At 45.6% G+C, this 16,163-nt stretch overlaps 2 protein-coding genes across 2 annotated transcripts in view; one reads left to right on the forward strand and one right to left on the reverse strand.

Annotated features, from left to right (window-relative positions):
* Window positions 1-1,344: 1,344 nt before the first annotated feature.
* T265_02419 (hypothetical protein) overlaps window positions 1,345-16,163 on the forward strand; it is a gene marked incomplete at both ends in the record, with an annotated part of 58,959 nt that continues 44,140 nt past the window's right edge. Inside the window, 10 exons of the mRNA XM_009166652.1 lie at window positions 1,345-1,790; window positions 4,347-4,641; window positions 6,041-6,181; window positions 7,089-7,223; window positions 8,165-8,381; window positions 8,672-8,945; window positions 11,993-12,419; window positions 12,903-13,044; window positions 13,341-13,906; window positions 14,904-15,398. Coding sequence (XP_009164916.1) covers window positions 1,426-1,790; window positions 4,347-4,641; window positions 6,041-6,181; window positions 7,089-7,223; window positions 8,165-8,381; window positions 8,672-8,945; window positions 11,993-12,419; window positions 12,903-13,044; window positions 13,341-13,906; window positions 14,904-15,398 — 3,057 coding nt within the window. The remainder of the gene's footprint in view (window positions 1,791-4,346; window positions 4,642-6,040; window positions 6,182-7,088; window positions 7,224-8,164; window positions 8,382-8,671; window positions 8,946-11,992; window positions 12,420-12,902; window positions 13,045-13,340; window positions 13,907-14,903; window positions 15,399-16,163) is intronic.
* Window positions 13,650-16,163, reverse strand: part of T265_02416 (hypothetical protein) — a gene marked incomplete at both ends in the record, with an annotated part of 25,708 nt that continues 23,194 nt past the window's right edge. The window contains one exon of the mRNA XM_009166649.1: window positions 13,650-13,789. Within this exon, the coding sequence (XP_009164913.1) occupies window positions 13,650-13,789 (140 nt within the window). The remainder of the gene's footprint in view (window positions 13,790-16,163) is intronic.

The following is a 16,163-nucleotide window of genomic DNA, read 5'->3' on the forward strand; positions in this document are numbered from 1 at the left end:
GACGTCGGCCAAAAAATAGAACAAAAGAACAGTCGCTTACCCAACGGGGACTGTCGATGAGTTTAGGGATATTAGTAAATTTCGTGAGTTCAAAAGAACTTGTTGAACTTTCCGGTTGGTAAAGATCACCTTTTCAGATGACGGTCCTTCATGTGTCGGCGATCCAAAAACAAATCCACCGTTATTCGCCAGTTTACGGGCGGTCGGACTGAAAAAGCTTGATTATTTTATAACTTTATAAGGCGTTAAGATATTACTGGACGATTGGCTTTCTGCCTTCTCAAGCAAAATCGGCGCAAACGGTGTTCCACGCGCTGCCTGCAACTGGGAAATGCGCTCAACTTACTAACTGTCTCGCACTTTTTCCGATTGATTTTACAGGCTGCGGATAAAGAGTAGTTCCAGCGGATTTAAACAATTAAAGCATGCGGTAGTCCTGTTTGATTTGTGCGCACATTTAAAAACCACCACATCTTAACAGAATCGTCTTTCATCTGCACACAACGGTTTCGTACGGTTTCGCATACGCCCGATATGCATCAGCCTTGACGGGCCTTGGCGGTCTTTGAAATCTGAATTTCGCACCCATCGTAGATTTTGATACGTTGAACCGAAACGTTGTAATGTTGAAGTTACCGCGGATCTCATTACTAACTACGAAGGATTTCGTGTGTGCCTCTAAAGATCAAAGTTGATTTGGATCCACTAGTTAAGTGTTGATGACTACTACTATCTTGACCAGAAGATCAACAGTCGCAACTTTTCCGTCCAGAGAAACCGCTGGTGGACCAATTTTCTATCCATCCTGTCTGGGGTTCCAGTTAGCCATCGCTTGCCTGGATTTGCCGGATTTCCATCAGAGACAATTAGCCGCACAATGCTCTTAGCTGCAAAATCTTCGAATGTGGAGTAAAACTTTCTACACATAAACGTTGCATTTTGTTGCGTTTGTACTCAAACCCAAAACCAGCCTAATATACTCTCACATTTTTGCAGCTCACCTAATTTCGTTGTTACTAGAGCAATCATTCCTCTAGCGTAAAAGTAAGGTGGAATATTTTTCCAATATCCTGAGAACCATTGATGCCTAAGTAGGGCTCGAAAGTTTGGACTGATACTTTGAAGTCCATTGTCTAATTGCCCCAGCCCATCAGTTACATGTGATAGCTTCCGAAAATTCAATTTCATTGTGCGGATACTGCGTTCCATATTCACCTGGTTATATGGATAAATTTAAATAAGTCGCCACCCCTAGTTCAGCATGAGGCCAATTTCTTTGAGTTGCTAAATATTATGCTCCTTGTAGCGCATTTGCTGGGTTTAATTAACGCACTGAACTTTTAGTTCAACAAATCGGTCGAAGCTGGTTCGACCTCAGGGTCTTTTTGTGGCATTGCAGACCACCCAGCGCATGCCCCCGCCCTTATGGTTTCCATGTGCTCGAGTCCGGTAACACAAAAAGATTCTTCGTTGTCGCTTTCAGAAGAAGATATTGAAGAGAGAGTTTTGTTGTCAACACGCGTTGCTTTTTCTTCACGGCACCTTTGCGAAGAAATCGAAGGAAGTGTACTATACGAAGAAAAACACCACAAGGAAAAGGTATTCTGCGGTTGGTTGATCGATTTCCGTAGACAAAAACTGGTGCAAGCGCCCTTGTCGTCTGTCTCAACATCGATATTGACCCCCCGGATGTTCAGAAAATACCTCCATACTCCAAGGTTGAGGCTTGGTTCGACCCTACAGATGCCAATAGCTTACGTGCTCTTGAAGTTATCGGAAGAAATTTACAGGTTCGTTTTAACACAGTACGACTCCTTTTGCCGAAAACCAAGGTAGTGCCGTTGTTTGCAAATAAGTCGACGTTCTTCGTTGCTCTCGTTGACTTAATTGACTTAGTTGAGAAAAACAGGTATTCGTTGTCAGCTTTATCATTTCCATTTCGTCGCAGAGTTGACTTGTGTCCTTGCGAAACAATTTCACGGGTGACCGTCGCGGCGGAAACTGCATGGCCCCATAGAGTCTTGCATCTTTTAGAGAATTTTCCAAACATGCTTTGATAACGGGCTCCAGTAGACAGTTCCGGGCGCTCTCCACCCGTGCTTGGAGCCCAGTAGGAGCTGTAGTTGAGTATCCAGTTACCCTTTCAGTCTGCGCTTGCGTCTTAGTGGATACGGTGGGTAGATTGCGTGGACAAATTTCGCTCGGTCGGTGCTGCTCGCCTTCCAGGATAAGGACCGCGTGATCCCCACTGCTCCCATTTGGAGACACTGCTGTTTACCGATGTCAGTTTTTTTCAGTTTCTATCCATATTGCCTCAATAAATGTCTGGAGGTGTAGGTACCTCGGAATGACTGTAATAAGCTTGCACCAAGTCCCTTCCCCGTTCACCTGTATTCCTTTCTCTACAGTGAATCAATATTGTTGCCCATTTTCAAAAACGGTACTCTTAGTGAATGTGGTAATCACAGGACTTACCTTGACGCGGCCTCTGCGGACGGATGATCTGAGGTTTTTGACTACCGATGTCTGAGCAACGTTGCTGGTTTTGGGTGGCGTCAACGGATAGTAACGTGATCAGAAAACAGGTATTCGGTTGTGCGGCAGGCACTTCAATCGAGAAGAACATCTACCACCATCGACTAGGATGGCTCCGTCATGTGTTATGCATGGCGAAACACCATCTACCGAGACGATTGTTGTTCTCCGTCCCCCTTTCCGAATGGCGCAAACCGCGAGGTGGAAAATGTGTGACTTGGCAGAAAGGCGTGAAAGAGATAACGAAGAGTTTGTGTATTGTTGGTGTTGCACACCTTCCAGAATGGAGTCCCCGTGACCCCGTCTGTTCTTGGCTGGAGACAAGAATAGACGGGAAATAGCGGCTAATCGATTCCAGTGTCGTCCGTGCTGTCCGTTTCTTTCCAGATTGTCTGATTGAGCGCTTGGAAGTGTAGGCACCTCAGAATGCTTGATATAGGCCAGCACTAGATCCCCTCTATCACCCACTTGTTATCTTTTCACTCTGGCTTTAAATACGATTAGGCGAACTTTATGGTTGTACGGCAGTGAAGCATCAGTGTCAACACAGGTGTTACTGTCTCTGATGAAGATGATGGCGCACCGTCGCTTTGCAGACTGGGCTTTCAAAAGGCAAGCTGATATGACACTGGTGCCGTTGGTGTTCTGTAGGCCATCGATTGCTTCTTTCTCCGAGCCGCCAGCCTCAGCACAATTGCCTGAGTGTGTAAACTTATCGACTGGTTAGTAAGAATCCACTTTCTTGATCCCACCAAGTCTTGTGGTAAGACTTTGCATTATCTTGGCGTGAAACATCAAATCAGGCAGTATTCTTATCTAGACTACTTGAGATTTCCCAGGGGTTTGTTACCGAAAGAGGTGTCTGCCTTTCCACTCATCTGAGATAAACGCGTTTGGAGCAGATCGATTTCACAGGTGTAAGAAGCATATAGGTAATATTACAATGTCAATAATCAGTTGACCCGAAGTGCGAGAGAATCCATATATACGGAGATGAGAAGTTCAATTGTATGAACTAAAATATAGACTTGTGTATGGACTCGAACCATCAACCTTCCGTTTGCCGGGCTGTTGCCCTGTTCACTATGCTGCTAATTGTGCTACCCCGTATCGTGCCGATCAATGTGAACTCCATACGCGATTCCAACGCAGCTGCGTGACTATCCGAACGTCGAAGACCCATGTGTCCCTTGTATGACCCCACAATGGGCCAGACGCTGTCGTAGGTATAATAACCCGGATTTTGTGTTACTTATCATAGAGTAGCGGCCGAGTTCGTAAGCCTTGAAATTCGTGATCTAAACGCACAGCATGAAAAGTCACACTTGAACCAGTGAGTTCCGTACGGTTATAACTCATAGGTGCCCGTCGTATAACAAACTACTATTGAGGGGAACACTGAACAACGGCAGTATCCTATTTTGGTGGTTGCAGCTGCGATTGATCTCAGCAGTGTGGTGCAAGTAGTTTTTCTTATATTTTCTACGTGACTTTTGATGAATGCGGTCTTTTTAGGGAATGCTTCCGTTCTTCAGTGAACAGGTTAGGCCAGACGGTATCACCTCTTGTGGGAAGGGGGCGATTGTGGCACTAGATTTATCACATGGGTTCTTGAATGAATGACCGTCGCTCTAACTTGCACATGGTTCTTTTCCACACGTTCCGGATTCGAGTAACCCGATCGTATACCGATCCTCTTCCGTAGTACAGAGCAGCTGTGCACCAAACAGATATCGTACCCGAACAGTCTGTTTTTCTATATTGTACTAATCATAATATTTAGTGAGTACCATTAATCTTCTCTGCTGAAGACATTGCTTCACGAAAAGTATTGGCACCCGACCATATCGTGTTCGTGAACTGGTGATGAGTTTGAATAACTTCCCCTGTTTCTCTGTTTTTCCCCTCTGTTCCAAAAAGGCTCAGTATGAACGTTGGCAGCCTCGAGCGCGTTTCAAGCAGTGTCTGGATCCTACTTTGGAAGATGTTAAAAACCTGACGATTAGTTTGCGTCGCAACGTGAAAGGCGATCGGATCCTGTTTCACTATAATGGTCATGGGGTACCGAGGCCAACAGAAAATGGCGAAATTTGGGTGTTCAATACGGTGGGGAATGGCGTTATATTTCTCAATTTGTTTCCTATTCCCAGTTTTCTAACTGTTGGTATATCTTTTTGTTGTATGGTCTGGGCGTAGACTTGAGCTGCTTCTTTTATATTCCAGCGAACAGGTTGCTCAAGCCTGTCTAGGCTTAGAGGCAATTGTCGGAACAACGATGCGGCTGAATCCTTCTAGATCCTTAATGAACTGAGGGCTAGGATGGCTACCTACGGAATGTCAATAGCTTTGAATGTGGAGCAGCGCTGACTGAGGCACTGAGCCATATTTGCCAATGTCAATAACCGTTGTTGAGTTGATTACAGAAGTTCCCATCAAGAGACGACAGCTATCAACCCGTCTGAGTTTACCGGATAGTACCGTTAGGCTTTCAGGTCATAGACTACCCCCAGTCTTTTGCACTCAGCACAGGACCAAAAAACTCCGGGAGTTAGCTGGTCTCCCCACAAACGACGTTCACTTCCTAACCAGCATAGCCTGTGCGGCGTGAATTAGCTTATCCATCGCGTTAGAGCTAAACCGAAGACCTTCTGGCATTGTTAATCCGATGTTCCCGCCTGCAATGCGCAGCTACCTACCCCCAAACCATCGGTGAACGAAACTGCAGCAGCTACAACCACTGTACGACGAGTACGCGGTTATTACAGGTGACAATGATGATGATGTTCCCATCAGATATACTTCTATACGACATCTACTGTACAGCACATTCAGTTGAGCAATGTTATAAACGAGAGACTTAGCCGGGATTCGGTTGAGTCTCCCGTTTAAACCGAATTTGTGTGCAACTGAGTGTAATTTACACAATACGTGGAATTATTTCGAGTTTGAACCCTGTCCATGTTCGGGTGGTTGCTCTTGGAGAATTGGAAAATTGGTAGGATTCGGGAACACTGCGTTGTCTTTCGGTCCAGCTTCTGATATGAAGACTCATCTACGAGACACGGTTAAGACCACAATTTTTTTCCGGATTTTCTCCGCTACATTTGTTTTGTGGACACCTAAGAATTTATGTTTTGTACTCAATAGACACCAACAAATCCGAGATCCTGTTGATAAGTCCACGGATAATCCGAAGTGGTTCTTACTAAGGGGATTTACTCTGCGTGCTCAGGTATTCAGTCATCATTAACGTTTGTTACCATCCGACTTCTCATGTTCGTCCCTTAGGGTGAGACTTAAGGGCTTTATTGCGAAGTTCTCACAGTGGCTACTGATTCAAAACCCTTATTGACTTTTGATCGCACCTTACAAAGCTTGGACAACCTGACATTATAATCACCTTCGTGCTACCTTTGGGTGGTCTTCGGACAGTGACCAAAATTTGGTTTAATTAGTAATAATTTAGTTTATTTAATTATTAGTATTGTTTCTCCCAATTCATCAGAAATTCACGAAATACATCCCTCTATCCTTGTACGATCTACAACGGTGGTTGGGTGCTCCGTCCGTCTACGTGTTTGATTGTCAAAATGCTGGCCGAGTCATTCGTATGTACGAAATATTTTGTCGCCGAAGAATGGCTGAGGTAGGTGTGTTATGATTCATTTTCGACTGTGTTGTATATTGATCATGACAAGTGGTTTACAAACTATCCCTTCATACGGCAGTAAGGCATCGGTGTTGAATACTGATGTCATACTGTCGATGATGATGATGATCCCCTCATATTTGAGAGTGCATTTTCAGTGCTCGGTTGGGTGGGCGTTTTCTGTTTTCCTGCTTATGCTTAGCTAGGTTCTCAGAGATTATATTATATTTGTCATTGGCATGAGATTAACAGTCGTATTACCCGTAACTTTATTGGTATGTCTGCCACCTGGGTTGCTTTTTGCGTTGCCTTTTTCCCCATATATGCGCCTCAAACCTTTTTAGCCTATTCCAATTTCGATTGATCTACCTGTAATTGGTTGTGTTGTGTTGCGTTGTCTTCCTGTTGCTTGTGAGACCATAGCCCAGCTTAAATCCCGAAGGGACTTACGGGTAAGCCGACAGTGAATTCAGCCTCACGAGGTGAGCGCGAGGTTCTCTCCAAGAAATGTGATAATGCAGGGTGGGCAAGAAGAAATACCCATTCAGTCGCTCACTGAGTTCCAAACTGCCCACATCCAAACCTGTTTTCGAAAAGGATAGCCATGTCGGTAGGCCTGAGGATGGCAGTTTATCACAAGCAGCTTTTTACACCTTGCGAAGTTAGCCCAGCATTGAGTTGGTGGCATTCTAGCGTCCTCCAGTTGATTGAACGGTGATCCGGGAAGCAGATATCTTCAGATTTCTCAAGGGCGTCCAACCGTAGGCGATAGCTTGCCCTTGAACTTCACTCTGCTTTCTTCTTGCGATAAGGCTGATTTAGTTGAACTGTGATCGTCTCGGACACACGCCGGTCATACCAGTGTGCGTTCTTCCCTATTCTACCTTGTTTATTTTCAAACCAGAACTTGGCGGCTGCGCAACGGCAACAGCAGACGGAGACCTCTGAAAATCGTGGTGGATCGACCAACCTTGGCAACCCAGTTCGTGATGGTCCCGTGCCAAATCTGGATGCATGTGCTGGTCCACCTCAAGCACAGGTGAGCAGTTACCACGGCGTTTTTCCTTGGTGTGACTACGTGTGCAGGTCAGTGTATTGTAGTCACGATCCACCACTGACCGGAAAGTCCGTGGTTCGAACCCGAACCCTGTCTAGGCTTCGGCAACCTGGCAGTTTCCCAGTCCTCGTGCTTCGTTCGGGTATCATGGCTGCTAGGCACCGGAAGGGTGTTACAGCTGAACCATTTATTTTTTTTACGGGGATAATGCCACATAGAAACTGACAGCATAAAACTCTTAAGCGGTAATCCGTGTGACATGACTGGGACTGTTTGTTTGTGTTGTTAACCTGACCTAAATGAGTCACGGGTGGACATGTTATTCCTGTGAATTTTCAAAACGCTTAATCTGATATGATCACACCGCATACGCACCTCATTCAACTCGGGCGAACTCGCTTCCAACGAGTTTTACCAACTCAAAAAATGTCACCAGTGTGATGAAAAATCTATCCGTCTAGTTTTACACACCTATCCATTTACCTCTGTCTCTGATTCAGTGGTAACGGCAGCTCAGTCCGTGGAAGTGATGCATGCTCATGCAGTCGCCACCATGTTTTTCCAGACATGGGCTTTTTCAGGGGTCATAGAGTGTAATGATGACTCTAATCCTCTGGCACCAAACTCTGCTTACCTGGAAACATCTTACCAAAGTTCTCTGCTTGCAGTACTTTTCTGGCCCAAAATGAACACGGACAGTCAACTGTGTCAATGAGTTCTGTCAGATTATCCGGTCTAGGCTAGGGTAACCGGGCAGTATCTCAGTCTTCATAATTTGGATTGCCTGGTAGCTTCGTACCCTGAGAGTAACGTAACCGACCGATTTTTGTTAGGAGCAGGACAGTTACTTGGGACGACTGTTGCACTTCTTGGTGTTGATTTCCCAAGCCTTCAACTTTCTGTTCTCACTCATTCTGTTCTAGCCACCCGGATCCACTACTCCCGCTCCGAATAACCCGCACCTCGTCACCAATCCTCCGGTTACCATGGAAAACACAATCATGCTTGCTGCTTGTCGAGAGGACGAGGATCTGCCTCAGAACCCCGAACTTCCGGCCGATCTGTTCACGGCCTGTCTCACAACTCCGATTCGTATGGCGCTACGTTGGCACTGGCTCCGTCATCAAGAATCATTCCCAGGTTAGATAATCCTCCGCTTGCACGTTTTTTAAACTATAGTTGCGGTTTTGAACACCTTTGACAACAATTCCCTTGCTTAGCATTCAGTGTGCCACTGGTCATTCAGAAATCTAACTATTTTAAGGCTATCCATGACTAACTCTAATGTGTGATTGTCCCATGGTTTTCAGCTGTAGTGGTTCATATCTTCTCCAAGGCTTATCTGTTTGAAAAGGTTAATCCACCGGTTGTTAGTCGGGCGAATTTGTGTCAAATTAATTGTCTTTTATGATATAACCTGCTTTTTTAAGGCTATCTGGATGAGGCTCTCTTGGACCGCATTCCTGGAGCTCATTCAAATCGAATGTCGCTTTTGGGCGAGATCAACTGGATATTTACGGCAGTCACGGACACGATTGCCTGGTGCAGCTTCCCGATCGATCTGTTTCAGAAATTATTCCGCCAAGATCTGCTGGTTGCGGGTTTGTTTAGAAACTTTTTGCTCGCAGAACGTATCATGAAAACTTACGGATGTACACCGGTGTCTGCTCCTGCATTACCTACCACCTTTCGGCATTCAATGTGGTGAGTCGTCCGCAGGCCAGCGATTTCGATGACTGCTTTTTGGTATTGAGTCACATGGGTGAACTTATTTGTTCCATTCAAAGCTCTGGAGTCTACACCAATATGTGCGATACTGTTCGGTGGAATTCTACTCCACAACCACCTTACCGCTAGCTGCTTCAACACCCGATTAGCATACCTCGCACATGACTGGTTACAAGATCGGGTCGCTTTGCGGTCCCTTATTAAGATGAGCTTTGACTGTTTGAAAATTGGTACCCATCAGCCGCTCGTGTTACAGTATCCGCTGAATGCCGCCTGCCGGTGGTGTGCCCAGAAAGCTTCCGAATTTCCAGAATGTTGCCGTTGTGTACGCTTTAAGTGCGACGCGCTGTACGTTTTCCTATACTTGTTTTGGGCGTTCACCACGTCCTGTGTACTCTTGGGGTTCTTTCTGCTATGGCGCTAGCTTAGGATAATGAAACTCAAAACTGAACTGAGGAACAACCGTTATTCCAGGTACTCTGTGTCCAGGCATACTTTTTCGGATATGAAGCTAGTTTTCCTCTCCACAGGAACGGAACTAATGCTTCTAATGCGTTCAGCTGTAGCACCCTTCCGGTGCCTAGTTGCCATGCTGCCCGAAGGAAACATGAGGGCTGGGATACTGCCAGGTTGCTCAAGCCTAGACAGGGGAAGTTAAGAGGGGGAGCTCGGATGCAAACTACGGACCTTCCGGTCAGTAAATTCGCGCTCTTACCACTTGGGCCATCTAGCCACTCATAAACGGAACTTGTACTGTTCAATACGTTTTAATATATTGATGTGGAGATGTGGCCTGACACGTACGACGGAATAAATCAAATCAGTGTTCTTAACGAAACTTCCCACAAATCCTAGTTATGCATATCTGCATTACGCCTGACTGTCACCGCGATCATTAAGGATGGCTTCGTGACGAGTTCTCCGGATTTCGGTCTAGTATTGATACTTTGCATTTCCTCGGTTCATGACGACTTCAACCATGCCGATAATCTTTTGTAAAGTACTTGGTAAACTTCATAACTAGAAGTGAGTGACGAACCTCTTAGGATTCGCATGATTTATACTGCATGGTAAAGTTTTTTGTCTCGCCGAGTCCCTCCTGTTTCTCCTTCAGGTTACCAGTTGCTTTTTCAGTTTTCGTGTGCATAGTATTTATACATACGCCTACGTCCCTGTATCCAGCTTGCGTGTAATTTTCCGACAGTGACTTCCAAACTGTGTTGAGCTCTTACTGTCTTCAGAGAAAAGTTCTGTCAGTTCTGTCTTCAACCCCAATGCGATTCTGTAATTCTTCGCTTTGCTGACTTCTTGTAGAATCAAGTCTGTATATTGTCGGCGTGCACAATTTTGGTCTGATTTTCGGAATGAAAATTCAAACGGGTAAAAGGAAAACATATGTACAATAAGGTGTCAAACGTAAACAGGTCGCACGTGATTTGACGGTGGACACTAACGGACACAGAACAATATGTTTGGTGCCTTGGTAATATAGTGGTCTACTAGCTTGCCGACTGTCACCATGGTCACGGGTTCGTTGAACTATGCTACGTGCAATTGGCGAATCCTCATTAGAACCGAATACGTCTTGCGGTGTCAACATTTTACGAGTTCTGTCACTATTTTATCGTGGCTATGAAAATCCCTTAGAATCCTAATGCAAGTTCGTGACCACTTTCGTTCTACAGCTCTGCAGTCTTGACATATTTAAAGACTTGAACCGGTGCGGCAAGAAAGATTTGAGTTGCTGATGAGGGTGGTCGGCGGTTTAAACATCCTCGATTGCTCCTGTTCCTGTCACGTTGACCAAGTAGTATCGCGGCCATCGTGCGTGGGTCGAAAGCTGCAACTCTATGGTTCGACTTGACAAAGTAACCTTTCATACTTGTGACGAAAGCCACTAACATCATTAAAGAATCTTGGTTTAGCTTGCCAAGCTTAGTGCATAGTTAGAGTCGGTGACTCTTCAAGCACTGTTGGTCACTGCGACGAACGCGTGAATGTCAGCGTCTGACCAATTGTACCAGTCACACAGTCTCCTGCTTTTGATCCCTTGTGGTACGGTGAATCTGTATGGAGTTCAAATGCGTACGCATAAAAGTACCCTGAAAATTTGAGGTGGTTGGAACCCACACTCGGCATCCATGTGTTCTCAGGGCTTTCTGCTACAACTGAAGACACCAATCACCCTAGTGCTCAGCTAGTTCGTTTCGTTCCGTCAACTTCACAACCATTTGTAAGTTGATGTGAGCTAATCAACCACTTAACAAAGTAAGGCATCCTGACCCAATAAGTCAACTTGAACAAGGGTCAGTCAATGAAATGAACCTCGCTACTTGTGAAAGGAAGAGTTCCTTTGTTTATTGACTAACACGAAGTAAGTAGCTACACGCTATCAGACACAAAAGTAATCTTATTCGCACAGGGTTTTTGAAAAGTTGACATCCTCAAGCGTTCTCTTCGGTTTTGGTTTGTTTGAATACGAAAAAATAGTAATCAAACACTGCATAGCGATTCAGCAATTCCCATATCGACCTTCCATCAGCCACAGGAATGGCGCTTTGACACTTGACCAGACACCATTCGCATATTTCATCAGCATTGCACACCATTGCACAGGTACACGGTCTTTACTATTGATCTAGAACTGTCTTTTCATTAATTGGTTATGTTACAGTACGGCAGTGAGGCATCAGTGGCAACACTGATGTTGCTGTCCTTGATGATGATGATGATGCCCCCGTTTCTCCGGATTCCCTTTTAATCAAGTTCTTCCTTGCCTCCGTTTCTCCTGTTTTCGATCTGACGGAAAGTTTACAGCCAACTATGTGCTGTATGGTGACCATGTATGCCCCTGTGATGACTTTTTACAATGATTCTAGCCATGATTTCCTATCTCCTGGCAATACTCATTAGTTTAAGTCTGAGGGGCATATTTGATAGTGACAGTGCAACCCGGTATCGGAATCCTGCCCCATTCATGCAAGCGTATTTCATCAATGTGTTCTTCATTTTGGCATGCTCAGGACCGCTTGGGATCACACTCTGGATCGTTTGGTACACTATCTTCCTCGAATCTTGAAGGTAATGGAGGGAAACCCGACTACCGAACTCAAGTTACCCATCATTCTGCCTTCTTCGCCAGGCAACAACCACCAACAGCATCACCAACAGATTCCAAGCGGTGTTGCTCAATTAAGCCAAATTGGTATGGTTACCACGCCCATGCCACCGACCATGGCCGGTGCGGCAGAGCAACACCTGGTGGAGGCAACTGTGAGTCATCGGCTCAACCAACGTGGGGCCCACGTAACTTCTTCCGGTGGGTTACCTGCACTTGCCCATGGAAAAAGGACAGCCGAAGCCATGCAACTGGACGATGCAACAGCAAGGCAAAATTTTTACGGGCAGGCTGCACCTACAAATCGTGTGGTATGTGATCTCGAGAGAAAGGTAATTTCGTTATCTACTCATTACATCGCCTTTGGTTTGGTCTCAGGGAGTCGGAATTTGAGTAAATCCTCCAGTCGGGTTTCATGTGTGATCGATCAGTGCTGTGCGATTTATAATAAATAAAATCTGGATGTATTTCACCATCAGTTGAAGTGGTTTTTGGAAGTATGACTCGGGTTGGGCGGATTCATAGCCCCTTTGGCTTATGAGCCCGAAACGGACGTGATAGCTTCCTTTACGCCCTCCTGCTTGGTCACAGTAAGGACCGAACGTCTGGTCCGGCTCAGCTTTTCTTGATCTGGATCTTTCTTATTCACAAAAAAAAACATTTTGTTTGACCGCACTTTTAGTGCGCCTTTCAGTGAGAATTACGCTAGGTGATCGTTGCGCGTTGTTTCCTTCCCATTGTGTGGTAGCGGTGTAGCGATGAGCCTACACCAATAGGCAATGTCTTTTTTTGTGAAGTTATCGAAGTCACTTCAGGTCAAACACTTCATTCACTATCCCACAGTCACGATTTGTGACCTTGCACCTATGAAGTCGAAACCAAATCCATTGATTTTGGCCCAGCTTCCACTGCTCCATTCTCCGGCAAAGCAGGAATTTCGAGAGACCTATTACTCGTGTAGGTTATATGGTGTACAGCTGTTGCTTTGGTTGCACGTACGAGATTTTGATTTCTTCGTTGGACCGGCCCTTTGTGAGAGTTTCCGTTCTGAATACCCCAGTCAGGGTTTCCTTCTGCTTTGTCCAGGAATCCACTTGAATTATAGAAGTTACATTTCTTCCGGAATTTCCCATATTACTTTGCGGTGCACGATACCTATTTACACCCTTACCTATTGAACACTCTTTCATTTGGTTTGTTATTAAGTGGTGTACATTTTGGTGCCATAGTTATCACAGCTGTAAAGCTCGCAGCTCCTACCGACTTCCTCAATTTCCCATGCTTGTCAGCTACCGATTCGGTCATCTATTTGTCCTTTTTCCGGTTGATCACAGCATGCACATTGTCTCTGCTTTTCAAGCCCTACACAGACTTGGTCGACAGACTAGATCAACTGCAACCTCGCCCACAAGTTCCTGCCAGACCTGAACAACAGACATCAGACAAGCCTGTTTCGGTTGTGCCACCGGGATTCTCAACCACCCAACAGGGGCAGACTCGGCATGGTGCGCCACTTACATCCTCGCAGCGCCCCTTGCCGCGTCACCCAGCTGCTGAAGGGCTTAATCAACAACTGGCTTCTGAGTCTGATGGGAAGCAACGTCCTTCACAAGAAGGCCGCGTGCGTCATCCAACACGGGATCCTTCGCTAGTAGATGCCCAATCCGAACGGCTTGTAACACAAAAGGATCTGGCAACTCATCTGGAGGAGACAGAGGAACCAACTGAAGAAAAGCAGGCGGATGGCACGAAGAGCAAAGCAGAGGCAGATTCCCAACAACCGGAAATGAATTCTCACGTGAGGACGATCAACTTGTCTGTATGCATATCATAGAAAAATATTGTGAGGAGTATGTGGACTGACATTTCAAGCGGATCCGTGCTGTGAAAATTGTGAATCGGTAGTGACAGCGGTACCCTGAATACGGCATACCACCTGGAAAGAGATATTTCCTCGGAGAAAGTCTCCATGTGTCTATCTTGAGTTTGCTGTGCTATTCCGTGAAGTCTATTCTTGTTAATCACATCCGCCCGGTCAACAGCTGGTCTGTTTCTTTTCCATTTTCCGACACATAAGACCGTCTTTACTAATTTAGGAGCAAAGAGCTTTCGATGTTCTCTTTCCCAATTCTGTAAGAGTAGCCGGTTTCCAAGAAGCACGCGGGGATTCGGTGCACCTTGAACGAGGGACACAAGAGCAATTATCCATAGGCAGGTGGTTTTCCCATCCATTCTTCAATGGAAACACTTAATGCGGTGATTCAAGTCAGTCGAAGTCTCTGTTAGAGGAATATAACTGGTCACGGGTTCGTTACCCCAAAGGAGACTAGCCACCAGTTTAGGCGCTTGCTGTCTGTCCATTACTCGGGCTGTCTTAATGTGCACTAGAGATTGGCGGTTTCCTTCTGGGGAGTCAGTGACCTCGGTACTTTGAAACGTTTGACCCACTTTAAGTTGGAATCGATCTGGTCTAAACTGAAAAATTCCAAAGCATGTCATATTTGTCGTCACCATAGATTACAACGTTTGCAAAACTGATGAATCCACAGGCCATTAGCGAATATACACTCATCTGCAAACTAATTTGGTTCTTTCGAGAGATTGGAACCCAGCCGAATCTCTCGTTTATGATGTTCTCAGGCAACTGAATGTGCTGCACCAGGCCACCTCATGTTTCAGTCGCTACGATATTTGAAATATCGCGATACAGGCCACAGGCCACTTTATCTACGTCAAAAACTTTGAGCTACTTAAAAGCTTATAACAGTAGTGCACTGCTAACCGTGTCCATTTCTTTTTACTATCGCCCCGTTCAGACGACGGGCACAGCTGCAAATGACGAAGATGATAGTGATGTGGATGTGGATGAAGACGAACTTGACGACGAAGACGAGGTAGATGACTCAGACGACGAATCTGACGAGTCGTATGAGGTCAACGAAGAGGACAGTATGAAGGCAGTGGCAAGGAGCTGTTGGACCGCTGAGGACAAACCTCTACCAATTGCCAAAGTCATAGAGTCCGCTCCTCCAAAGCTGGGAAAAGACCAAATTCACACTACATCTGATGCACATCCTCCCGATAAGACTGGCAAACAGAACGCACCAGATCCCTTATCCAAGCCGCCTTTGACAAAGGAGGCCACACAGGTCGAGCAACCTGAACCATTGAAACTTGATGCTGAACAGCTGAAACAACTTGTAAATTATTCCAATACTCAGATAGATGGTCGTCTTCCCAGTCAAAATACCGCACAAGCGCAACCAGTTTACCAGACACAAAAGAAAACATCGACTGGGGTTACACAGAAGGTGAGCCAGCATTACATCTACGAAGAATCCCCAATATTTTGTCATGCATGCTGAGTCCCTTTGTTTGGCTCCTCAAGTAATCTCTCTGTTGTTACACTCAGTTGTATTCATTATAGTTGGAAAATCTCACTCTAATTAGGAGCTGTTCGGTTTACTTTAATACCACAGCCCAGTTCCGCACATCTTCGATCTGATCATCTGGATGTCCGCGCTGAACAGATTGTAGTCGATCGTGGATCAGGTGGCTGTTGATCTACTACCAATGAGCACATATGAGCCATCAATATTTTGATATATCGTCAAGGACACTTATTGTTTGGTCAGTTCATGCACCGTGGCTCTACCAGTTTTTCGGACTTCAGGCCTCTTTTCAATTTTCTGTCGCTTATTTACAAATCCTCGGATCAGTCCACCCCACTTACAAGCATCATGAATCAGAGGTTGCTTTTCGGCGTCACAGGAGTGTCGGATTACAATTTGACTCAGCTCCAACTGTAGCAACAAAATAATCGTGATAGTTGTTCAGCTGCCACGCTAGCCGAAGGAAGCACGAGGGTTGAGGTATTATCAGTTTGTCCAGACCTAGACAGAAGCAGTCGAGATGGAGGAGTTGAGTTCGAACGACCTACTTTCTGGTCGGCTTGCGTCCTAATCAGTGAGGTATCCCTATCTCAACTGAAGATGGTCCAAGTGGTTAGAGTGGGAATTTACTGACCGAAAGGTCTGTGGTTCGAACCCAACCTCTGCCTATAGAGCTGTCTAGGC

Source organism: Opisthorchis viverrini (assembly GCF_000715545.1).
Source record: "Opisthorchis viverrini unplaced genomic scaffold opera_v5_29, whole genome shotgun sequence".
Classification (NCBI taxonomy): domain Eukaryota; kingdom Metazoa; phylum Platyhelminthes; class Trematoda; order Opisthorchiida; family Opisthorchiidae; genus Opisthorchis; species Opisthorchis viverrini.